The sequence below is a fragment of the Barbus barbus genome (assembly GCF_936440315.1).
Source record: "Barbus barbus genome assembly, chromosome: 23".
Taxonomy (NCBI): Eukaryota; Metazoa; Chordata; class Actinopteri; order Cypriniformes; family Cyprinidae; genus Barbus; species Barbus barbus.
In genome coordinates, this window is record NC_136751.1 from 12,821,145 (window position 1) to 12,848,067 (window position 26,923).

At 40.7% G+C, this 26,923-nt stretch overlaps 1 protein-coding gene across 1 annotated transcript; it reads left to right on the forward strand.

Moving 5' to 3' along the window:
- Positions 1-15,033: 15,033 nt before the first annotated feature.
- Positions 15,034-18,388, forward strand: LOC306843145 (extracellular calcium-sensing receptor-like; the record flags this gene model as incomplete). Its single annotated transcript, XM_079374438.1, has 6 exons — positions 15,034-15,254; positions 15,381-15,672; positions 15,911-16,699; positions 16,778-17,005; positions 17,230-17,353; positions 17,493-18,388. 6 exons carry the CDS (start codon positions 15,034-15,036, stop codon positions 18,386-18,388), a joined length of 2,550 nt encoding a protein of 849 aa, XP_079230564.1.
- Between the last annotated feature and the right edge of the window lie 8,535 nt (positions 18,389-26,923).

Here is a 26,923-nt window from a genome sequence, read left to right on the forward strand (position 1 = left end):
GAACCTCACCTCGACAACCGCGTAATGGCGACACGCAGCCTGACGTCAGCGTCTGTAGCCGACGTACCGTAAACAGCTATTAAATCGCGGAGACTCATTTCAAACCATACTAAAATTAATCAACTATTAGATGTTTTACGGTGGGCCACTGTGCTTTCCCATCGCCATTAAACGCACCGGCAAAAAAATTAATACCTACAGCAACTTTACGGTAAATTTAAGACAATTTAAGACCTTAATTACCCGGATTTTAATTTAAGACATTTTAAGACTTTTTAAGGACCCGCGGGAACCCTGGGGATAAGATTCTTATGCTGGAATGCAGTGTTTTTTCTTTTCCAAACATAATGCTTCTCATTTGAACCAGATAGTCCTCTTTTAGTGTCATCCGTCCACACAGCATTTCTCCAATATCCCTCTGGTTTGTCCACATGATCTTTAGCAAACTGCAGACCAACAATTTTCTTTTTGGAGAGCAGAGGTGGCAACACTTTATTTTAAGGTGTCACGTTACATGTACTTACTATTATAATAACAATAAATTATGCATAATTGCATGCAAGTAACTCTAAACCAACCCTAATCCTAACCTGAACCATATAGTAAGTACATGTAGTTAATTAATATTACTCAGTACTTAAACGTATAATTACACTGTAACAAGGACACCTTCAAATAAAGTGTAACCACAGTGGCTTTCTTCTTGCAACTCTGCCATGCACATCATGGTTATTCAGTGTTCGCGTGATGGTGTACTCATAAACTGTAACATTATCCAGTGTGAGAAAGGCCTTTAGTTGTTTGTAAGTTACCCTGGGGTCCTTTGCAACCTCACAGACAATTATACCTCTTGCTTTCGGACTGATCTTTGTTGATTGACCACTCCTGTGGAGGGTCTTGGTCTTGGTATATTCAGTGGTCTTGAATATACTCCATTTGTACACAATCTGTCTGACTGGATTTGGGAAGTCCAAACTGATTAGAGATGGTTTTATAACCTTTTCCAGCCTCAAGGATCTCCTTTGTTCATGCCATGATTCACTTCTACAAACTTGATCAGACTTTGATAGATCCCTGTTCTTTTAGTAAAACAGGGCAGACACTGACACCTTTTAGTAATCACATTGTTTGAAAACACCTCTGAACAGATGGACTAATTTCACCTTCAAATTAACTACTAATTGTAGACATTCACATACTTTTGCCAGTTACAGATATGTAAAATTAGATAAATTCTTTGAATAAATAAATGAGAAAGCATATATTTTCATTGCATTTCTCTGATTGGATTCTCTTTGTCAACTTTCCGGACTTTTTTGCTTTTACTTGAAAATTGTTAAGCCCAAGATCCCTGACCTCTGCCTTTATGAAAGACAAGATCTACCTATTGAAGAATTGATAGAAAAAGACATCCCAGATTGAGGCCTTTGATTTAGTATGTTACTTAGTGATGTACTGATCATAGCTGATTCAAAATCACATTTTATTTTAAAAAAAAATTTTACCTAACAAATTGGCTGATTCTGACACAGATTTTTTTTTAAAGAAAATGTATTGGCTATTTAATTATAACAAACAAACAAAATGCCTGTAGCCATTTGAAATTAGAGGCAACCACTGCATTTTAATCATGATCCAAACAAAGATGATACACACGTTGCAAAAGCAGTTGTTTTTCATTTGAATGTGATTGTATAATTTCAGGATTTAAAACAAAAACAGAATGGTCTGACTTTAGGTTTTAAGTATTTTATTTATTTAATTTTTTGCTACATAAAGCATATCTGCATGAAACAAAAACAGCAGGCCTGAATGAGGCTCAAATTCACTCTCTAACAGCAGATAGCACTTATGAACCACCCATGATATAGCATTTCCTTGGTTACTGCTGTAAACAAAGCAGATAAATGTAATGCCTTTTTGTACTTATTTTACTATTATTTTGGGATCTACTGGGACAGTGGTAAAGATCTATCGACAGGTCGATCCACAGGTTGGTGACCACTGTTCTAAAGGGTTCACAGACTTTCAAGCACCACTGTATATACCTAAGTGTAATTAAAAGCCATTAAAAAGTAATTGAAGTGATTGGTAAATATTGTTATTTATGCTTTTTTTTCAGGCAGCAGAACAACAACTTGGGGAACCTCCTGAAGATGGAGACAGTGATCAAAAATGCACGCGCATACATACACACACACACACACACATTGTATATAATTAATGTAAATTGTTATACTGTTACTGTTTACCGTTGTTTTGACAAATGTAGATGCTATGGAAGTTTTCATGGCAATAAAGCCAGTTTGAATTCAATTGAATTGATTGAGCTTTCTCTGCCCCCTCTCTCTCTCACCCACCCTTTGTCACGAGTCCGGGCCCTGCGCTTCTCCCTGTCGCCACCAGAGGTCACCATCTCCCTTCCACCCGGACTCACCTCACGTAATCACGTACACCTGCCACATCACGTACACCTGTCACATTACACACACCTGTCCCACTCATTACACCCACAGCTGTTCCCAATTGCCACGGACTATTTAGTCTCCCCTCTCCCACCACTCTGCCTGGTTGCGTTATTGGATAATTGTTATTTGTCATTGTAATGTTTCTAGTGTTGGCTCTGGGCTGGGATACACGCACCTCATTGCCGTTTTTGTATCCCAGTCCTTTTATGTTTTGTTTTTTGTGCCGTGTTGGCCTTTTTGTTCCTGATTAAACTTGTCACCTGCACTTGGACCCTGACTTCATCTTTTCGCGGCGCTTCTTCGCCGTACCGTGACAGAACGCAACCAGCAAGATGGGTCCAGCAGGGAGGTGCCTCCACATCCGCCAGGGAGACCGGAGCATGGAGGATTATGCCAGGGACTTCATTAGAGGAGCTCGTCAGTCGGCGACGGAGAAGACCTGCCTCATGGTCTTCTTCTGGGGAGGCCTGGCTGAGCCCTTCAAGTCCCTGGTACCATACTGGGACCCCGGGGAGTCGCTGGAGGACTACATTAACCTGGCTCTGCAGGTGAGCGGCTCAGCCTTCAGGTTGGGGTTAGCGGCGGAGCCCGTTCACAGTTCTTCTGAGGCGGCGATCCGGGGGACGGCGGTGGCTGCGCCCAGTGCCTCGCGCCCGCTTCCAGAGCGTCCTGGTCTGATGTGCAGCGTGCGGGAACCCTCGCTGATGTCGGTGCGAGCAGCGTGGTCTGCTCGTGGTCTTTCCAGGGCGGCGGTGCCCGCTCTCAAGGCTCTCGAGGCGGCGGTGCACGCTCACAAGGCTTCCGAGGCGGCGGTGCACGCTCACAAGGCTTCCGAAGCGGCGGTGCCTGCTCACGATCCTCCTGAAGGGGCGGTGCACGCTCACAAGGCTTCCGAGGCGCCGGTGCCCGCCCACAAGGCTTCCGAGGCGGCGGTGCCCGCTCACAAGGCTTCCGAGGCGGCGGTGCCCGCTCACAAGGCTTCCGAGGCGGCGGTGCCCGCTCACAAGGCTTCCGAGGCGGCGGTGCCCGCTCACAAGGCTTCCGAAGCGGCGGTGTTCGCCCACATTCCTCCCGAGACAGCTGTGCTCGCTCACGAGGCTCCCGAGACAGCTGTGTTCGCTCACGAGGCTCCCGAGACAGCTGTGCCCGCTCACGTTCTTCCCGAGACAGCTGTGCTCGCGCACGTTCCTCCCGAGACAGCTGTGTTCGCTCACGAAGCCCCCGAGAGAGCGGTGTTCGCTCACGTTCTTCCCGAGACAGCTGTGCTCGCTCACGTTCCACCCGAGACAGCTGTGCTCCCCCACGAAGCCCCCGAGAGAGCGGTGTTCGCTCACGTTCCTCCCGAGGCGATGGTGTTCGCTCACGAGGTTCCCGAGGCGATGGTGACCGCTCACGTTCCTCCCGAGACAGCTGTGCTCGCTCACGAGGCTCCCGAGACAGCTGTGCTCGCTCACGAGGCCCCCGAGAGAGCGGTGTTCGCTCACGAAGCCCCCGTGAGAGCGGTGTTTGCTGATGTTCCCCACCCTGATGTGCCCCCTGAAGCGGTGGAGCCCACCATTGCCCGCTCCAGGGTGGCAGCTCCACACTCACCGCGGTGGTGGCCGCCGGTTCTGCCCTGGGTCTCCATCCCGCCGGCGCTGCCTCAGAGCCCAGGTTCCCTTCCTCTACACGGGCCTGGCCCACCATTCCTCCCCCTGTTCCACCTCCCTCTGGACTTTTGGGGGGATCTTGTGGAACGTCTGGAAGCCGTTCCTTAAAGGAGGGGTCATGTCACGAGTCCGGGCCCTGCGCTTCTCCCTGTCGCCACCAGAGGTCACCATCTCCCTTCCACCCGGACTCACCTCACGTAATCACGTACACCTGCCACATCACGTACACCTGTCACATTACACACACCTGTCCCACTCATTACACCCACAGCTGTTCCCAATTGCCACGGACTATTTAGTCTCCCCTCTCCCACCACTCTGCCTGGTTGCGTTATTGGATAATTGTTATTTGTCATTGTAATGTTTCTAGTGTTGGCTCTGGGCTGGGATACACGCACCTCATTGCCGTTTTTGTATCCCAGTCCTTTTATGTTTTGTTTTTTGTGCCGTGTTGGCCTTTTTGTTCCTGATTAAACTTGTCACCTGCACTTGGACCCTGACTTCATCTTTTCGCGGCGCTTCTTCGCCGTACCGTGACACCCTTCCTATGCATGACCACATGTAATATTATGTTTTGTTCACAATGCAGATGAATGACGAATTCCTGCTTTGTTTGTTTATCTTTGAATATGTTAAGCGTGAAGACACAGTGCTTATGCCCAATTAGGTTTTGATGACCAAGAACCAGTGTGAAAGATGTGTTGCAGTAACATTATAGTTTGATCCCCTAAAGTTTCCTGTGATGTTACTAAAGGTTCTGAAAATATTCAGTAAATGTGATGGAAATGCCTAAAAAGGACCAAAAAGTAACATTCTAGGTTGGTCCCCCAAAGGTCTTGAAAACATGGACTGTAGTGTAGAGACCTAGAGGTAATGTCCTATAGTACTGGTCCACTAAACGGCCCGAGAACGTCTTGAATGCTCTCTGAAGGTCCACCAAAAAGCATCCCCCAACCCTTTAAAGAGCTCCACACTGTGACCTTCTCAGAACGTTCTGGGAACATTACCAGGTGACGTCCTTGACACCAGCAATGACATTTTGAGAACGTTCTGGGAACATCAGATTTCCAAATAAAATATGGTCCCCTAAACGTTCTGAGAACGTCCTGAAAGTTCTGCTAAGGTCCCCCAAATAACGTTCCCTCACCCTTTAAAAAACTCAACATCGGGACCTTCTCAGAACGTTCTGGGAACGTTACCAGGTGACGTCCTTGACACCAGCACTGACGTTTTGAGAACGTTCTGGGAACATCAGATTTCCAAATAAAATATGGTCCCCTAAACGTTCCGAGAACGTCCTGAATGTTCTGTGAAGGTCCTCAAAATAACGTCCCCCAACCCTTTAAAGAACTCAACATCGTGACCATCTCAGAACGTTCTGGGGACGTTACTAGACAACGTCCTTGACACCAGCGGGGACGTTCTGGGAACATCAGATTTCCAAATAAAATATGGTCCCCTAAACGTTCTGGGAACGTCCTGAATGTTCTGTGAAGGTCCTCCAAATAACGTCCCCCAACCCTTTAAAGAACTCAACGTCGTGACCATCTCAGAATGTTCTGGGGACGTTACTAGACAACGTCCTTGACACCAGCGGGGACGTTCTGAGGACGTTCTGGGAACGTAAAATTTCTAGGGGTATAGCCTAAATTGAGGGTACCAAATCAGCTCTTACCTCACACTGAATAATGTACCCATAATGAACAGGCCTACTTAAACTTATGCTCCAAAGAACGGGAGCAGTAACAACCAGTTTCTGGGGTGTCCTTGAAAGTATAGTTCAGGTTTAAATCAAATAAAGGGACTTAAGTTTTATTATTGTTATCCTACATCCACATCACCAACTATAGCCACAAAAATACCCCAGAATCTGACTTAAACTGGTTTAACATGCTTCCTCATGGACCTATAACAAACAGCGCTTCTCATGCTTCCTCATGGACCTATAACAAACAGCCCTGACGGTCACCCTCCCTGCAGGGTCTTTGTTTGACACTGTGGGAATTCAACATCATTCATGTAATGTTAGACAAAACACACTGGACTTCTTTTCAACATTGTTACGATTTTTTGGTAATTGTTATACACATTGTCAAATAAATAACCTGAAAATACTGTAGTTTATTAAGGTTACATATTGCTAACCTCTCTTCCTAAAAAAGAAATGGGGTAAACACACTTACATTCTCATTTTAAGAGGTGTTCTGAGTAAATGAGATTTGATTTGTTTACATTAGTTAATGTATTAGGCTAACTAACATGAACCATGAGCAATACATTTGTTACTGTGTTTATTAATCTTTGTTAATCTTAGTTCATAAAAATACAGCTGTTCATTGTTCATGTTAGCTACTTCACAGTGCATTAGGCGAACTAACTGGGTGCAACACAGAAAACACAGAATCGTGTAAATTCTCAATTGATGTTGGTTAAATATGCGCGAGCAAGAGAGAGCAAGACCGTTTGAAGACGATGAGAGAGAGAGAGTGCACGCGGGCCGGGGCTCTCTCTGCTCGTTCTTTCAGTAACATGCGCGCTTTTTCAGGGTGCTTATTTTTGGTCGTAACTTATGCACCTCAACTAAAAAACTTAAAAAAACAATTGATAATTCTACAAAATCTAAAATCTCTACAGGTCAATTGACCTAAATGTTAGCTTCTGCTAGCTAGTTAGTGATACCACAATGTGAATGTGTTTTGCTGTCAATTTCAAACTTACCTTTATAGTTGTCAATAAAACTTGAAAGGTACATCTTGTACCCCTTTTCCCGTTTACTCCGGGGGGCAGAGCATTCATTTCGGACGAGTTTGTGGACGTCTGATATGGTTAGCTTGGGCAGGTCTTGGAGACTCGAGGGAGCAGAAGTAAAACGGAAGTACAGTCTTGCACCGAGCGAATAGCAATCGAGCCAGAGTAGTCAAGGGGTAAGCTTTGAGGCCACAGTGACACCTTGTGGTGCCCAAACGATGTACAAGAAGTGTAGCCTACATGACGTGCCTGTTGATAGTGTGGGATGAATGACTTAGATGGCTAATATGGCCAAAATTCACTTGGGGGGTTGTTTCGGCTGGGAAGTGTGCAATCTGTGATCGCGTGCATTTGCGGATGCTCGTGAAAGCATGCAATCACTTTCTTATGCACGCTGTTTTTTTAGGTTTCACTTTCAACGCATAGCCTACAAATCATGTTTCCAAGATTCGGAATAGAAAGAGGCATCAGTTACGGTTACACTTTATTTTGATAGTCCACTTTAGACATTCTACAAACTGTAAATAACTTTGTAAGTACATGTCAACTATATGTCAACTAATTCTCATTCATTTGCAACTACATGTCTACTAACTCTCAAGAGTAGACTGTTAGGGTAGGTTTAGGGTTAGTAGAAAAAGTCGACATGTACTTGCAAAGTTTCTCATGTTGTATGTTGTGGACCTATCAAAATAAAGTCTGAAGTTATTAAGCAGACAGTCTACTAATACTATAATGACTGCTAGTTGACATGTAGTTGCAAAGTTACTAACTATTAGTAGAATGTCTAAAGTGGACTATCGAAATAAAGTGTTACCTCAGTTACTATAGAATATTTGTCAATTATGTCAAACAAAAGGTGTCCATGGGAATGGAGCTAGTGAAACACACACCATGCATTGAAGGAAGGAAAGGGAAGTAGTGAGTGGCCAAGTATGGTGACCCATACTCAGAATTTGTGCTCTGCATTTAACCCATCCAAGTGTACACACAGTGGTGAACATACACCCAGTCAATGCTGCGGCGCCCAGGGAGCAGTTGGGGGTTCGGTGCCTTGCTCAAGGGTCTCACCCCAGTCGTGGTATTGAGGGTGGAGAGAGTGTTGGTTATTCACTCCCCGGATATTCTACAATCCCTGCCGGACCTGAGACTCGAACCCACGACCTTCAGGTTACAAGTCTGACTCTCTATCCATTAGGCCATGACTGCCCTTTGAACATACAAGCATCATGCTCATCCAAACAGGGCCTGTCGTGTGCCCTCAGCTTTTTGAGCTAACTGCATTTTTTAATGTAGGCAAAAATAAAACAAACAACTGCATCAGAAACAAACATTTCTGCGTTTAATGCACGAAACTGCATGACCAAAGCAACCTTGGATATTGAGAAATGGATATTATGAATACATTAATATTTTGTTTTGAATTTAAGAAAGTGCAGAATTAAGAATTATTATATTAACCCATACTGCACATACATGCAGGTCAATATGTAGCCTAATATTCTTCCTTTCTCTATTATTAGGCTATGTATTATTATTATTATTTTGTTTTGAATTTAAGAAAGTGCAGAAATTAGGCTATTAGGCTACCTATATTATTATTATTAGCATATAACCTAATTACTAGGATTCAAGAGATTCAAGATTCAAGAGTTTTATTTGTCACATACACAATTATACAGAGTATAACCAGCAGTGAAATGTAGTTCAGGTCCGCTCCAAGGACAGTGCAATTATAAAGTATACAAATATTAAGAGAAGAAAGTAGAAAAAAAAAAAAAAAAAAATAAAAGAATAAAATAAAAAGATAGATAAAAAATATAAATATAAATGTGCAGGTCAGTATGTTGTTGACTTAAATAGTACTAAGAGGAATGTGCAAAATAATGTGCAAAAAAATTGTACAGGGTATATAATAGCAGCAATATGAGGTAGAGAAAAATTATGAATAGCTTATTGATATGGTGATATTTACATGGAGTCAAGTGATGTTATGACACAGAGTTAGAGTTTAGGAGCCTGATGGCCTGGGGGAAGAAGCTCCTCCTAAGTCTCTCAGTTTTTGCCATCAGGCTACGGAAGCGCTTACCAGATGGAAGCAAAGTGAATAGACGGTTACCAGGGTGATTTGAGTCCTTGATTATTTTGACAGCTCTACTTTTGCAGCGTTTGAGGTAGATGTCCTGCAGAGAGGGGAGAGCAGACCCTGAGATGCGCTCAGCTAAGCGCACAACTCTCTGTAGTGCTTTGCAGTCCTGATTGGACCTGTTTCCATACCACACTGAGATGCACTGAGTCAATACACTTTCTATGGTCCCTGAATAGAAAGTTTTCAGGATTGCTGGTGAGACCCTGAATTTCCTCAGCTGTCGCAGATGGTACAGTCTTTGCCTGGCTTTCTTTACCTGTGTTTGGATGTGTGTAGTCCAAGTCAGGTTCTCGGAGATGTTTACACCGAGGTACTTGAAGCTGCTCACCCTCTCCACAGGGGTCCCACTGATCATAAGAGGAGTGTAGGGCTGCTGCTGTCTCTTCCTGAAGTCCATGATCAGCTCTTTAGTTTTGCTCACATTCAGAGAGAGACAGTTGTCCTGGCACCATGATGTGAGTCTCTCTACCTCGTCCAAGTATGCGGTCTCATCGTTGTTGGAGATGAGGCCCAGAACCACAGTATCATCAGCGAATTTGACAATAGATGTGGAGCTGTGAGAGGACACGCAGTCATGCGTGTAGAGAGAGTAGAGCAGGGGACTCAGGACACAGCCTATGTGGGGCTCCTATGTTCAGAGTGATGGAGTTAGAGGTGAACTGGCCAACTTTCACCACTTGAGGTCTGCCGGTGAGGAAGTCTTGAATCCAGTCACAGAGTGAGGAGTTTAGGCCGAGGTCTGTGAGTTTAGATGCCAGCTTGATGGGGACTATAGTGTTGAAAGCTGAGCTATAGTCAATGAATAGCAGCCTTACATAATTTCCATTGTTGCTATCCAAGTGTGTGAGGGAAGAGTGGAGAACGTGAGAAATGGCATCGTCCGTGGATCTGTTTGGGCGATAGGCAAACTGAAGAGGGTCCAGAGTATCAGGGATGGAGGAGCAAATGTGGCTCTTTACAAGTCTCTCAAAAACCTTCATGACTATAGATGTGAGGGCAACTGGGCGATAGTCATTCAGGCAAGAGGGTTTATTGTTCTTTGGCACAGGGATAATGATGGATTTTTTGAATGAGGTGGGAACCACGGCGGTAGCAAGGGACTCATTAAAGATAGAAGTGAACAAACCAGCGAGCTGATCGGCGCAGGACCTCAGAACACGGCCGGTTATCCCATCAGGTCCGGCTGCTTTCCTGACGTTCACTTTCTTTAGCGCCCTCCGAACCTCATCCTCCGACACGGTGATTACAGGATCATCGCTGCTCTGCCTGTTGCTTCCAGACGCGCTGGTCGGCAGAAACGCGCCGCCGCCGTTGCCATCGAAGCGGCCGTAGAAGATGTTTAACTCGTCGGCCAGCAACGGATCTGCTCTCACCTCCGCGGAGGATTTGTTTCCGAAGTCACAGATGGTCCTCAGTCCCTGCCACATCCGTCGAGAGTCGTTGAGCTGGAAATGAGACTCAATTCTCTCTCTGTATCTGTGTTTGGCGGCTCTTACTGCGCGTCGGAGAGCATAGCACGATGCTTTGTACTCGCTCGTATTCCCAGACAGAAGAGCCTCATTGTAAGCGGCGGTGCGTGTGTTAACCGCGGCACGGATTGTTCTGTCCACCCACGATTTCTGATTGGAGAATGTCCTTATCGTTATTGTTTCTGTAGCTTGCTCGGTTAGCGTGTTTACGAAGCTTAATGCTACATCCGTGAACTCGCTGACGTCAGAAGAACTCGCCCGGAACATGTCCCAGTCGACGTCATCAAGCGCCGCCTGCAGCATAGTCTCTGAGTGGGAGGACCAGCGCGTCACTACTCTCTGCACCGGAGGTTCCTGAACGAGCCTTTGTTTGTATCTCGGTGTTAGAAAGATGGCGGCATGGTCCGATTTGCCAAAAGCCGGTAGTGAGCAGGCTTTGTAGGCATCCTTGAACTGAGTGTAGCAATGATCCAGTGTGTTTGGTCCTCTAGTTGGACAGGATACATGTTGATAAAAGTTCGGCATGACCTGCTTGAGGTTGGCTTTGTTAAAGTCCCCCGCGATGATGAAGGCAGCGTCAGGATGTTTGTTAATGTGGCCGCTGAGCACATCGTGAAGCTTAGACAAAGCCAAGCCAGTGTCCGCCTGTGGTGGAATGTACACAGCAGTAACAATGATCGATGAAAACTCCCGGGGCAGATAAAATGGGCGGCAGATAATGGAAAGATGTTCCAGATGAGGCGAGCAGGAACGCGACAGAATGGAGATATTCCTGGGGTCACACCATTTCTTGTTGATCATGAAACATACTCCTCCACCCCTGGATTTACCGGCCTCTGCTGTTCTGTCCGTCCGAAAGACAGAGAAGTTATCACTCGGCATTACAGCAGTGTCCGGGACCGAGGACGAAAGCCACGTTTCTGACAAACAAAGGATGTTACAGTCCCTAATGTCCCGTTGGAAACTAATCCTGGCTCTAAGATCGTCCATCTTATTCTCCAAGGATTGGACATTAGCGAGGAGAATGCTTGGGAGAGGAGGACTGTGAGCCCTTTTCCTGAGTCTGACTCGAATTCCAGCGCGCTTCCCGCGGTGTTTCTTGATCCGTCGCCTCGGGGGGGTGTTGTTTATCTCCGCGTTCCGAAGAATCTCCAGAGGCCACGCAGGATTCGTGGATAAAGTGTCCTGAAACAGGTTGGTGTAGCGGTTTCCAATGTCCAAAAGTGTTTCTATGTTGTAGGTGATCAGTGCCGACGTGAGATGTGTAAAAAGAGAAAGTAAAACTAAGTAAAAAGGAAGGTAGAAGCAAATTCTCAGTGGAGCGAACCTAACGGCGTCCGAACACAGCGGCGCCATCTTTAGTTGATGGCTATCAAAAAACAATAAATGTATAGCCTAGGCCTAGCCTATGTTAAATTCCTGTACAAAGAACTCGTAACCTTCCCGTAATTAATTAAAGAAAGAAAGGAAGAAATAAATTATCACTGAATGGATTTAAAAAGCTGGATGGATGGGATAGATAGTAAAGTCACATGTCTTATTTTCAAATGTATTGATTATAACAAGGTTCATAAATGTTGTCTGTGGACTGCATATATCTGCAACATATCACGCGCACAATGTACAGGTAGGTTAATATAATATTTTCTTAACTATACGCTTTATTCAATTCAAAACATTTTATTAATGCATATGTAATATCCATTTCTGAATAGCCAAGGTTGCTTTGGTCACGCAGGTTTGTGCATTAAACGCATGGCCACCAGAAAAAAATGTCATTCTCTCAACATAAGAAGTCGTACTCCCCCGAACATGTCCCCTACCTGCCATCTTTCAGATAATTTTGTCATGGAAATAATTGTTTATTTTTTTAAATAACACATTAGGCCCACATATAACTATCACAGAAACAAATCCACAGCTGAACTGTGGCAACAAGTAGCCTAGTAGTGATTTCGTAATCAGCCTAACCCAGTGGTTTTCAAACTTGTTCCTGGGGACCCACAGCTCTGCACATTTTGCATGTCTCCCTAATTTACACACCTGATTCAGATCTTCAGCTCATTGGGAAAGAGCACCATGAACTCAAATGAGTGTGTCAGATAAGCGAGACATGCAAAATGTGCAGAGCAGTGGGTCCCGAGGAACAGGATTGAAAATCACTGGCATAACCTATTTGAAGGAATCAGTTGAATGGATTGAACTCACTCGTTAAGACAGTGACTTGGCGCCACCTAGTGGCTGTTTTAGTTTCATATTAAACGTATCATTTAATTGATTGACATATTGACATATTTCTGCCTTCAAAATTTAAAACATTAATTTCATAACATGTTATGCATTTGTAGGCTAATTGCAGTGTACATGCATTCAGTAATGATGGCTGTGATGGCTTTTGTTGACACTGATTGGATTTTTACAAGTAACTTTATTATTTTAACTGAATTTATCGATTGGAATGAAGAACGTGGCATTCCATATTAATGATTAATGCATTTAATACGGTAAAAAAAAAAAGCCCCTGGACATCAGTTTACGGGATTGTTTCTGATGCTGTCAATGTTGTTTTTGGTTTTTGGTTACATTAAAAAATGCAGTTAGCTCAAAAAGCTGAGGGCACACGACAGGCCCTGTTTGGATGATCATGATGCTTGTATGTTCAATGCATGGCGTGTGTGTTTCACTAGCTCCGTTCCCATGAACACCTTTTGTTTGACCTAATTCTGTGTATTTCCAGCCTAAGACATGTATCTGTATCTAAAGCCGTGTCTACACCAAGAGAACCCATTATAATCAGTTAATGCAGTGACTGTCCACACGGGGTGTCACTGTGTGTCACTGTGGCCTCAAAGCTTACCCCTCTACTACTCTGGCTCGATTGCTACTCCTGCAGTAAAACACACCCTCCTCATTCCCCTACGGACAAAGAAATGTATAAATAAATAAATGTGAAAATAGATGAATGTAGAAATAAATAAATGTGGAAATAAATATGTAAATAAATACATAAATGTGAAAATAAATAAAAGTGGAGAAAAATAAATATATAAATAAAAAAAAATCTAAAATAAATAAATGTGGAAAAAAAACATAAGGAAATAAAATGATAAATAATTATTTATTTTTGCTTTTTTACTTTTCTTTATATATTTATTAATTTATTGCTCTTTTACATTTCTTTGTACATTTCTTTCTTTCTTTCTTTATTTATTTCTAATTATGGCAGGTTGGCATTCCATAAATTTAAAGGTTTCATTAAAAAAAAAAAAAAGCACAGTATTAGTGTAACGTCAAACACAGCTGACTGAAAGGGAGCGTCTTGGTTACGTATGCAACCCTTGATCCCTGAAGGTGGGATGGAGACATTACGTCCCTCTTGCCACAATCATAAACTACTGCTAAATGGGTGGGATGCATTATTGGCTCCTCAGCACATATCTGAATAAATGAAAGCATGCCGCCTTATTATATACCTGTATGTATGGAGAGTGACTTGGCATGCAAATTCCACTCGCCAAGATTGATTGGCCATTTATTGTACTGCTCAGAGGTGATTGGGCTCCCAATTGAGACCCCAATACATCAGTATCAACATAACATCTCTGTTCCTTCCTTCAGGGAATGAGGGTTACATACGTAACCAAGACATTTCTTATTTAGACGATCATTTCATGAAAATAAATACATAAATAATAATAAGTTTGTATTTCCATGTTAATAATAATAATAATAATAGTAATACTAATAATACTAATAATAAAGGAATAGTTATTACAAAAATGAAAATGATGTCATATTCTCTCCCTCTTGTCTTTCTAATGTTTTTATTACTTTTTGTAATATCTGTTCGATGCTTTTCTCAATTGACACAATAATGACTTTAAATTTTATTTTGAGGGTAATTTCCCAGACAAATTTAACATTCAATTAATTTGTGATTAATTAGATTAATTAATCATCACATTGCGTAATTAATTATATATACATATATCACTTGACCAGGCAAGATCTTTTTTGTAATTAAGGACTGTAGATGATACACACAGAAAAATTGGATGAACAAGTTAGAGAGGAGTTTTTTAGAGAGGAATTTTCTTCTCTCTATTAAAAAAATAAAAAATAAATAATTATAATAAAAAAGTAGTAACTAATTAATTAAAAACTGTCAGGCAACTGTTATAGAATGTTATGTAATTGCATTTACTACATTGCAACCTAGAGTCAATCAGCTTTTTTACAGAGACCTTGGGGTTTGGAAAAATGCTACCAGATTTTTGATTACACATTCTCATCCCCAGACACTTTTTTTAGGCTAAAATACGAAAAAGACAAAGAAGAAAACCAATGCAAACACAATAAGTTTCCAGCACATTCCTCCTTGGACCATCAGTATCTCTTCTTACATCATGAAATATGAGTGCAAAGAGCAAAATAGAGTTTAAAGGATTTAATATGCCCCAAAGGACTTTTGACGATATGCCAAAAGGCAGACATAATAAAAGGCAGCACTGTTTTGTCTCAGATGATCTTGCCCCCACATACATACTGGCATGGCAAAGAGCACTGTGTCACTGCAGCTACTGCTGCTTATTGTACATGGTGTCTTTATGCCAGCTTCAGCACAAGTCTGCAGCCTGCTTGGTCAGCCTGCCTTACCTTCACTTTTTGCAGAAAGAGACATCAACATTGGAGCGATTTTCTCAATCCACAGAAATGCTCTGATAAAATTGCAAAATTATACATCCAAACCAGATCCAACAACATGTGTCAGGTCAGTATGATGATACTGATAGAAAAAAATAATTAATTAAATAAATAAATAAAAAAGGTGTTAAGTATAACTTTCTGATGATTCTTTACAGAATGTAATACAGCTGATGCTTTTTATTCACCACAGCTTAAACTTACGTGAGTTTAAATTTGCTCAGGCACTGATTTTTGCCATTGAGGAGATAAATAACAGCACACAGTTGTTGCCTGGTATTTATTTGGGCTATAAGATATATGACTCATGTCGCTCTATTGCTCAAACAATCCTCTCAGGCATGGCTTTAATGAACGGTTATGAAGACACTTTGAGTGATACATCCTGCTCTAAACCACCAGCTACTCATGCAATTGTTGGAGAATCAACATCCTCACCCACCATTGGCTTGGCATCTGTAGTTGGTCCATTCAGCTTACCAGTTGTAAGAACTCAATTTGCTGCTGGTTTGTGTAATCAGACTATGATGAACCACTGGAATATGTACCAAAAATATATGCTTGAAAATTTATGTTGATGAAAAAAAATTATGTTGAAAGAAACTGTTGAAAGAAAGCAATGTATTGAACTAGAGCACTATGCTTATATAGTTAAATAAGAACTGAAAAGTATTTTCTGAAAAATTGTGGTCAACTGATTATACAGTTTTTTGTATATTGCAGATCAGTCATTTTGCCACATGTGCATGCCTGAGTGACAAAAAAAGGTATCCATCCTTCTTCAGAACAATATCCAGTGATTATTACCAAAGCAGAGCGCTGGCTCAGCTTGTCAAGCACTTTGGCTGGACCTGGGTTGGGACAGTCAGGAGTCGCAATGACTATGGTAATAATGGTATTGCAGCATTTGAGGAGGCTGCAAAAGAAGAAGGGGTCTGTATTGAATACTCAGAGGCCATATTAAGCAGTGATCCACAAGAGCAATTTCTAAAGACACTGGAAATTATCAAAAAGGGTACCGCCAGGGTTGTGCTTGCTTTCATGGCATTAGGAGACTTTCTCCCCCTCCTGAAAGTAATTTCACAGCACAACATCACAGGGATACAGTGGGTTGGCAGTGAATCCTGGATCACTTCTCGAACTCTTGCAGAAACAAAGGAGTACAGTTTCCTTTCTGGAGCTGTGGGTTTTGCTATAGCAAATGCCAACATTATGGGCCTGCGAGAGTTCCTAGTGAATGTGCATCCTGATCAAGAACCAACAAATAAACTTTTAAAAGAATTTTGGGAAATAGTTTTTCAGTGCTCGTTCGGGAACATTGGCAGTGATGGCTGTACTGGTTCAGAGAGACTTGAAGAGCTGCAAAATGAATATACTGATGTATCAGAGTTACGTATAGTAAATAAGGTGTACACTGCAGTGTATGCTGTCGCATATACACTTCAAAGTGTATTAAAAGACATCAGATCCTCCACCAACAGCAGCAAAAGAGGATGGCCCACACCACAAATGGTAATTGAGGAGAACTTAAGTTTCATACAGAAATTTACAAATTAATATAGAAATAATGTTACTGATGTTTCCTCTTAGGTGTTGAAGCATATGAGGGATGTGAGATTCACTGTTAAAACAGGTGAAGAAATCTTTTTTGATGAAAGTGGTGATCCAGTCGCAAGATATGACCTTGTTAACTGGCAGCCTGCTGAGGATGGAAGTCTGCAGTTTGAGCATGTGGGCCTCTATGACAGCTCACTGCCTTCACAACAATGTCTTCAAGTCAATCAGGAAAACATACTATGGGTAGAGAAAAGTGGACAGGTACATTAATAACAGTTTGAATCATTAAATGGTCAGTGACTGAAGAACTGTCAGCTTGTTGAATATGACAAAATATGTATGAAAGCAGTGGCATTATAGTGATAAAAGTTATTACTTAATTATTATTCAGTCATTATTATTCAGTTATTACTGAAGACAAGTTATTTTGCCAAATGAATCGATCATCACTGTTATGTTTTATATGACAACTTATTTTCTTATAGTTGCCTGTGTCCGTGTGCAGTGAGATTTGCCCCCCTGGCACTAGGAAGGCAGTGCAAAAAGGACGACCTGCCTGCTGTTATGACTGTATTCCATGTGCAGAAGGAGAAATCAGTAATGGCACAGGTAAAGTAGTACATACAGGATAAATCTCATGAAACTGTTAAAGTTAAGTGTAATACTGTCCTCTTTGTCAAGTGAATTTATAGAGCATTTTACATTCACTAACATTTATTTTTTATATATTGGAATAATTTCTTCACAGATTCTAGTGACTGCTTCCCATGTGATTTGGAGTACTGGTCGAATGAAAGGAAAGACCGATGTGTATTAAAAGTGGTTGAATTCCTTTACTATACAGAAATCATGGGGGTGGTGTTTTGCATTTTCTCCTTCATTGGAGTGTTATTAACAGCAATGGTATCTTTTCTGTTTTACCTTCATAAAGAAACATCTATTGTAAGAGCCAACAACTCAGAGCTGAGCTTCCTTTTGCTTTTCTCACTCTCACTGTGTTTTCTCTGTTCACTTACTTTTATTGGTCGGCCCACTGAGTGGTCCTGTATGTTGCGTCACACAGCATTTGGAATCACTTTTGTCCTTTGTATCTCCTGTGTTCTCGGGAAAACAATAGTGGTGTTAATGGCCTTCAAGGCCACAATTCCAGGAAGTAATGCCATGAGATGGTTTGGGCCTCTTCAACAGAGACTCAGTGTTGTTTCCTTAACGTTAATACAGTTTATTATCTGTGTGCTTTGGTTAACAATATCCCCACCTTTCCCATATATGAATTTGAGCTATTATAGAGAAAAGATTATCCTAGAATGTAACTTAGGTTCAGCTCTTGGTTTCTGGGCTGTTCTGGGTTATACTGGTCTGCTATCAATCTTGTGTTTTCTTTTAGCTTTTCTTGCTCGGAAGCTCCCTGATAACTTCAATGAAGCCAAGTTCATCACATTTAGTATGCTCATATTCTGTGCTGTCTGGCTCACATTTATCCCAGCTTATGTCAGTTCTCCTGGAAAATTTACGGTAGCTGTACAGATATTTGCTATTTTAGCATCAAGTTTTGGTTTACTATTTTGCATATTTGTTCCAAAATGTTACATCATTTTGCTAAAACCAGAGAAAAACACAAAGAAACACATGATGAGGAAATAGTCATTTAAAGCTTAGCAGTACTCATTCAATGAAAAAAAAAAAAAAAAAAACTTCTGAGAGCCTTCTGCATTCTGAGAACTGAACTTGAGGAAAACAACATATCTAAATACTTTAGTTTGTAAAAAATAAACAGAATACATTTAAGCTAATTCACAGGCTTTGTGCTTTTGCGTACTGAGACTGGCTTTCATAAAAACTGGAAAAAAAAATTCAATATTACATTGTGCTTAGACTCACGGCAAGAATATATTCATGTCCTCTGAACTGATCGATTCCCATGTCATCATGAGTACTGAATAGTAGCACTTCTGTCAAGTCTTTCTAATTTTCTGACTCTTCTAGTTCAGCACTCTCAGTGTTCATCTCCATGAAACCCGCTAACCCCAGATTCTCCTTGTGCCCCTCAATCATCCCCTGGATATCTTTTTTTGTTTGTTTTTGTGATAGCACACAACATTTAAAAGAAGGAAATTAAACATTAAATTAGTTACATATTAAAATACTAGATTCCTTCTTGTAAAAAAACATTCCCATCCTCGTCCTTTTAATGAGCAGTTTTCTAAGCTATTATCGTCAATTTGATTTCACAGATACTATTTTAACTGAACTGAGCTAGACAATGACATCACTGAATTCAATAATGAAAGGCCTTTAACTGAAAAATGAGTGTTTAGTCTTATTATTATACATTACTGACACTCTATCCTCCAATTTGATACTGTTAAGTGCTTTGACACAATCTGTATTGTTAAAAGCACTATATAAATAACCTTTATGACTTGACTTGACTAAGGCTTTTGGACACCCAACATTTTTTTTTTTCAGTCATGTAAGTACAGTTCCTTACCTCTTTGAATGAGGGAACGGTAAATTATCCTAATCTGTTTACCAAGCTTACGAATAAATTTCATATTTGAAATACCCAATGAAATCTGACAACATCTTTTCATAAATGTTGTTACATTATGTACTGTAACCCTCGTTCCCTGAAGGAGGGAATGAAGACGTTATGTCAACACTGATGTTAAGGGTCTTACTTGGGAGCCCTAATCACCTTCTGAGCATTACAAGAAATGGCCCATTACTACTGGCGTGTGGAATTTTCATGCCAAGCCACTGCCCGTAAATATTGCTAAATAAAATGGCGGCATGCATATACTCATTCAGGTTAGTGCTAAGGAAAACGCCCCGGTTACTGTTTTAAGTAATAAATCAGGTTCCTCGGTTCCCTGAGATTAGGGAACGAGCGTTGGGTGGAAACACATATGGGGAAAACTCCTGTTTTACTCTGTACTGAAGCCTGATTTGTTCACACTTGTGACCATCCTCGCGAGAGAGCATGTCTGCACCGTAAGCGCACAGAACAGAATCCACGTGCAAAAATGCGCTCTCACGAGAACGGCGCTGAGTAGCGCTCACTCAACCCCTCGTCATGTTGACTTTTGAGACTTTGGAGGCAGGGATCAAATGTCAGATGTCTCCGCTCCAGTGATTGGTCATTTTCAACACATACTGCTTGTTAAAGTATTACTCCACCCCAAAATGATTTTTTTTGTCATTAATCACTTACCCCCATGTCGTCCCAAACCTGTAAAAGCTTTGTTCGTCTTCGGAACACAATTTAAGATATTTCAGATGAAAACCGGGAGGCTTGTGACTGTCCCATTGACTGCCAAGTAATTAACACTGTCAAGGTCCAGAAAAGTATGAAAAGCATCGTCGGGTAGTCCATCTGCCATCAGTGGTTCAATCGGAATTTTATAATGCGATGAGAATACTTTTTGTATGCAAAGAAAATAAAAATAATCACTTTTTCTCAACAATTTGTCTCCTCTCTGTCTTTCCGCCTCACCGTAGTGCCATTTTGGAGATTATCCACTGAACGCAAGCAGCGTACGTTCTTCTGTATCAGCGGCTATACAAGGATGCGTTATTTTCATTCAAATCAAAGCATAAATACACATGGAATACATATATTTGCATTGCGGCTGATGCAGAAGAATAGGAATAGTTAGGATTAGTTTTTTGTTTTTTTTGATAATTATTCATCTACAAATAACAATGCAACACCAATACATATTTGCATTAGAATGTAAAAAAACTGTTAAGAAACACAAGGAATAGTCTAATCATTTCAATAATTGAGAATCAATTTAGAATAGTATAAATGTCAGCAGATAGACACAGGACACAGAGGTAAGTGTACAACCAACAGGTTTATTGAGTAGTAGCAGAAGGGAATGAGATGAGCAGAATGTCCAGGTAAACAGGTGGGGAATGGGAATGTCTCTAGGGGCTCATCTGAGTGTGAATGTCCTTTTTCCTTTTCCAGGGGAGACGGTGGAGAACTGGAGTGGTGGAGAACAGGGATAGGAACACTGGAGCAACTGGTAAGTAGACAAAAGGTAAGTGGGACAGGTTAGTCAACATGGAAAGTTGGAGACCAGACAGTGAGTGTGACAATAGTGACCAGACAGTGACCAGACAATTCCCTAATTACTTTAGATTAGGGAATGCAGAAAGCTTTGTAAATGATTTATAATATTTATTGAAATAATAGTACAAGGTAACACTTTATTTCTATAATCCACGTTAGACATTCTACTAACAGTAAGTAACTTTGCAACTACATGTCAACTAGCAGTCATTAGAGTATTAGTAGACTCCCTGCTTAAAATCTTCCAACACTTTATTTTGATGGGTCCACAACATACAACATACTGACTATTAGAAACTTTGCAAGTATATGTCAACCTATTCTACTAACCCTAAACCTACCCTACTGAGAGTTAGTAGACATGTAGTTGCAAAGTTACTTATAGTTAGTAGAATGTCTAAAGTAGACTATCGAAATACTGTAACCTAGTACAATGTTGACATTTCAATGATTTATAAGTGATTAATAATATATTAACTAGTAAACTAACTAAACTAGTAACCATTAAGGATCTATTTGATTATTTAATGATGCTATTTTTTAAAGATATCTTATGACAGATTTGTAAATCGTTAGCATATTACTTAATCATGTGTGAATGCATAGTCATGTTTTGTAAATGATTAGTTCATCATCAGCTAATCACTTGTAAATTAGTTGTAAATGAATTAATAAAACATACACAAATTGTTAGCATATCACTTACTAATCGCTTATGAATGTTTTGTAAATGATTAGTCCATCATTAACTTATCACTTATAAATGACTTATAACTGAACATTATTATAAAGTGTTACCGATGTTCAACAAATAAAAACAGATATAATACAGATAAACTCATGATAAAGCTTGGCTTATTGAATATTAGATCCCTTTTTACAAAAGCATTTTTTGTAAATGATATGATCACTGACCAGATATAATACAGATAAACTCATGATAAAGCTTGGCTTATTGAATATTAGATCCCTTTCTACAAAAGCATTTTTTGTAAATGATATGATCACTGACCATAAACTAGATGTGCTTTGTTTGACAGAATCCTGGCTAAAACCAGATTATTACATTACTTTAAACGAGTCTACCCCCCAAGGTTACTGTTACAGACATGAACCGCGTCCAAAAGGTAAAGGGGGAGGTGTTGTTACAATTTATAGTAATATTTTTTTTTGTGAACAATTATTTTTATTCATCAGTCATTTCAGTACAACACAAAATATAACACACAAATCCAGACTGCAGCCATACCCCCACCCATCAACCCACCAGGCAGACCAACACTACACCGAGAAAAACAAAACACTGAAATGGAGAAAAGTACAAAGTGCAACACCCATTCACAAGATAAATAAAAAATATACACAAATTCAAAATAAATTATACATAAAAAAGAAGAAATAAAAGATTTAACAATGTCAAAAATAGCATTCCAGGTCTTCAAAGTTTTTGTCTTTGCTCCATGAATACGAACTGTATATAGTTCCATAGAAACAATGTCAAGCAAAGATAAGCCCCATACACGTCTGGTCATTAACCTGTTAAGCTTCGCCCCCCATTGTGTGCCTCACAGGTGAAAATAACCTACCTAAATTAAAACGGTAACAGTTCCTGACAAAGTGTGCTACACAAACAAATTAGGTATCTTTGGAAAGAAGACACTCTAGGCTTTACTATCCATCATCCAGAGTTGATAATGCTCAAAAAGATAAAAAGTTATAGACACTGGCGTGCCTTGAAAAATATTTTTCCACACTGAATGTTTTTTTATTTCATATACAAATACATGAAATAAGTCCTGCAATCCAGAAAAGTAATGGATTGAAAGCCACGTGTCTCATGAGTTCATATTTCAAATTTGAAGAAGATACCATGAAAAATGAGATTCCTGCAATATTTTTTCTGAAACAATTTATAGTCCCCCCCACCCCCGTTTGAGGAAAAATAACCACCAAATGGATTGCAGAATTATACAAACTATTTTAGTCATTATACATATTCCTGCATAGTTTTTCAATTATAAAATAATAGACAGAATTTTAGACATCATATAAGTGATTTATTTGAGCATTAAAAAATACAAAAATAATTATTTGAGTAATAAAAAAGGAAAAAAAATAGAAAAAAATGCTTTGTATATAGTATGTATACTGAAGTATTCTGATTGCCAGACATGAAGTGATATTGGCAGACATGGTCATATAGTCAGTAATCACACGCTGATGTTCTTCCATTCAGATGATAATCATACAGATGGGCCATATAATCAATAATAGCTGATCATTGAATCACAATAATTGCCGTCATAGAGTCGGTAATAAACACGCTGATGTCCGTCCATACATATGATAATCATGCAGATACGGCCACATTCCCCACACACACACATAAAAAATATAGAAGAAAAAAACAAACAGTTTTTTATGGAAAAGGCAGATCGCTAAGTTACAGATGACAGCTGCGTCACAGCGTGCATCACACGCTGGCAGGAGAGAGCGCCAAATTCAAATAAACTATATTCTGCTTTTCTGAGACTTTTTTTTTCCGTGGACGGTCTCATTCTGTTTTAAAACTGTATGCTACAACACCTTGTTGTTTTTTTTACCACCAAGACGCTGTTTTTGAGCGTAATTTATTCCATAACGGACGCGAACTATAACTCTCCCGAAGAAATGAAATGTAAACAAAATTCAAATTCAAATTCAAATTTTATTTGTCACATACATATACATACGTAGTACGACATGTAGTGAAATGTATTGTACGACTGTCCAACAAATTGTCCAACAAAATTAAGAAAAACCTCAAGTTTACAAAAATACAAATAGAAAAAGCACAGTAAACATATATACAGAAATAAACTAGCAATAAAATAAAATAACAAATAGATATGAGAATAAAAATAGATAGGAAAAAAGGAATATTCATCCTTATTACAACGTTATTGTTTCGCTGGACTAAAAGTGCTCGCTGGGATGTTGTTCTGTGGACCCTTAGCTCTCTAACTAAACTGGGATTTCAGCAGTGGATGCATTTGTGACTCGTTATTACAATGAATCTGGTATGTACTGCTTTTTTATTCTGCATGTTTTGATGTGTACTGCTTACACAAATGTAGCAAATACATTCCTTATAAGCTTTCTATCGGAAAACAGCGATCTGTCGTCGATGCTTGAGGCTTAGACCTTCAGAATGATATATAGTTTGTCAAGATTAACGATATTCTTTCACGTTAAATTCATTCATAAACATTAAACTAGTGGGGAAAAAAACGCTTCAGTGCGCTGTCGCTCTGGTAAACGTTAACAAGTTAAAGGAGCGGCGACCTGGCTATAATTTCGAATGACGCGCCGATAGAAGTTGGCAAAACCAAGGAATCGTTGGAGTTCCTTGATAGTGTTTGGTTGTGGCCATTCAGTGACTGCTTTGACTTTGGTCTCATCCATCTTTACTCCTTGGTGGCTGATGTGATATCCTAAGAAAATTGTTTGCTTAACGTGAAACTCGCATTTCTCTGCTTTGACATATAGCTGGTTTTCAAGGAGTCGTTTGAGGACAGTTCTCACATGGGCGATGTGTTCCTTCTCAGTCTTGGAGTATATCAAGATGTCGTCAATGTAGGCTATCACATATTGGTTAAGCAGGTCTCGGAAAATCTCATTGATGAAGGACTGAAACACGGCTAGTGAGTTGGCAAGTCCATAGGGCATGATCTGATATTCATAGTGCCCCCTAGTGGTGAGGAAGGCATTTTTCCACTCATCTCCTTCCTTGATCCTGATCAGATTATATGCGCTTCTTAAATCTAATTTGGTGTAGATTGTGGACTCACGTAGTTGTTCAAGGGCAGAGGGTACTAAGGGAAGTGGGTAGCGGAACTTTACCGTTACATTGTTCAGTCCTCTGTAGTCGATGCAAGGCCTTAGTCCACCGTCCTTCTTTACAGCTGGTGATGTAGATGGACGAATGAAACCTGAAATCAAGGCTTCCTCTATGTATTCCTCCATTGCCTGACTCTCTGTCCTTGACAGTGGATAGACCTTGCTCTTGGGTGGCATGGCATTGGGAAGTAGATCGGTGGCGCAGTCCCAAGGACGGTGGGGTGACAGTTGTGTGGCTCTGGACTTGCTGAACACCTCTGATAAATCGTTATAACAAGAGGGGATTTTTACTGTCTTACGGGTCTCGGGGCTTTCAATACTGGTAGTGAGACATGGTAGGGGTTGAGCATTCAAACAGTGATGGAAGCAGAAAGATGACCAGCGACGAAGCTCACCACACTGCCAGGAGATGTCAGGGTGATGTGTAGAGAGCCAGGGAAGCCCGAGAATAACTTCATGATTGGCTGAGTTAACTACATACAGGGTTATGGATTCTTGATGGAAAAGGCCGACGGTCATAGTAAGAGTTCTGTTTTTTTGAGTTATGCCTTCTCTGATGAGGGTGTTGTCAATGGCTTTGATTTGTATAGGGGGAGTGCAAGGTTGAGTGGGAAAATTATGTTTCTTGAGGAGGCTGCTACTGATTGAATTGAGTGCTTGAATTGAGTCGATCATTGCTGTAAATTCTACAGAGGCATTATCAGTCTTGAGGGAAACAGGAAGCAGAAGTGACTTATTATTTAAAAGAAAGTAATGATCAATATTTACTGTTGGAGTAGTCTGGTGCTTGTGGGGACATTCGGAGCAGCAGTGACCTGTTTCGCCACAGTAGAAACATAACTGAAGTTGTCGACGTTGGATTCTTTCTTCTTCAGGTAATTTTGTTCTACTTAATTGCATGGGCTCGTTACTGGGGGTGGCTTCGATGAGCTGAATACATTGGGTTGAAGTCAATGGTTCACATCGCGTTTCTCTGTCAACTCTTCGTTTTGGGATGTGTCTCATTAGGCTATCAATCTTTATGGTGAGTGTTACAAAGTCTGAGAATGATAGATCCTCCCCCTTGCAAGCTAGTTCGGTCTGGAGTTCATGCGTGAGGCCTTGTTGGAAAATAGCTTTGAGAGATACATCATTAAATCCAATTTGAGCAGCAAGAGTGCGGAATTAAACAGCATAATCAGCAGCAGTGCGGGTCCCTTGTGTTGTATGCAGAATTTATGTTGTTATGCTCTTGCCTCCAGCAGGATATTCAAAAACCTCCCTCAGCTGTTGGATGAAGTAATCGATGGAGTTTCTCAAATGTCGGTCAGTATCCCAAACTGCAGCTGCCCAATCGATCGCTTTTCCAGTCAGCAAGGTCATGAGAAAAGCACATTTATCCATTTCAGACGCAAACTTGTCCCCTTGGTGATTTAGATAAATTTCTACTTGACGTAGGAAGCCTCTACAATGCTCAGCAGATCCATTAAACTTATCGGGAAGAGCAAAGTTTACCGTCTTTGGCGTCGGAGAAGGAAGTGATCGGATGTAGTGAGTCAGATGGTGTCCACTTTGGTAAGCAAACACCATCTGCAAACTTGAAGCTTCTGCTGGATTCATCATTGATATTATACATATTCTGTAAAGAGGACGCTGAGGCAGAACTAGAATCCATTCGCAGAAGTTTATTAGAAGAATGAGCAGTAGACAGAAATGTTCATTCAGGCAAAGGGTCAGAACCAGAGTAGCAATTTAATCCGTTTACCAACACAGGGGCAATCCAGAAGTCGAGAGTGCGATATTGAGCTTCTTCCCTGACTTCTCTCCCGCAACGGCAAAGAAGTGGAGCTCCTTCAGTACAATACAGAAGGAATTGAAAGAGGCAGGCCTGCAGACATTTCTTCAGTATCCAGCTACGCTGAAGTTCATCATGAAACACGGCAAGATCAAACTAATGCACTCATCGGACGAAGCACGTCAATTCCTGAGCTCCATTCCCGCTCCTCATTCTCCCGGGATGGACGTGGCATAAGGGATTGATAACACTGAGTGACTCAACTTTTGAGTTACTGATCTACAACTTCATGTGACACTGGCAGTTCTTCATGTAAGCTAGGAAACTTGGTATCACTAATGTACAGTTTTCAATGACACAATTATTTATGTTTGTTTCCTCATTATGGAAAGTATAAATACATTTTTTTTTTACCCCACTTTATTACTTGTGTGAATTCAAAGTT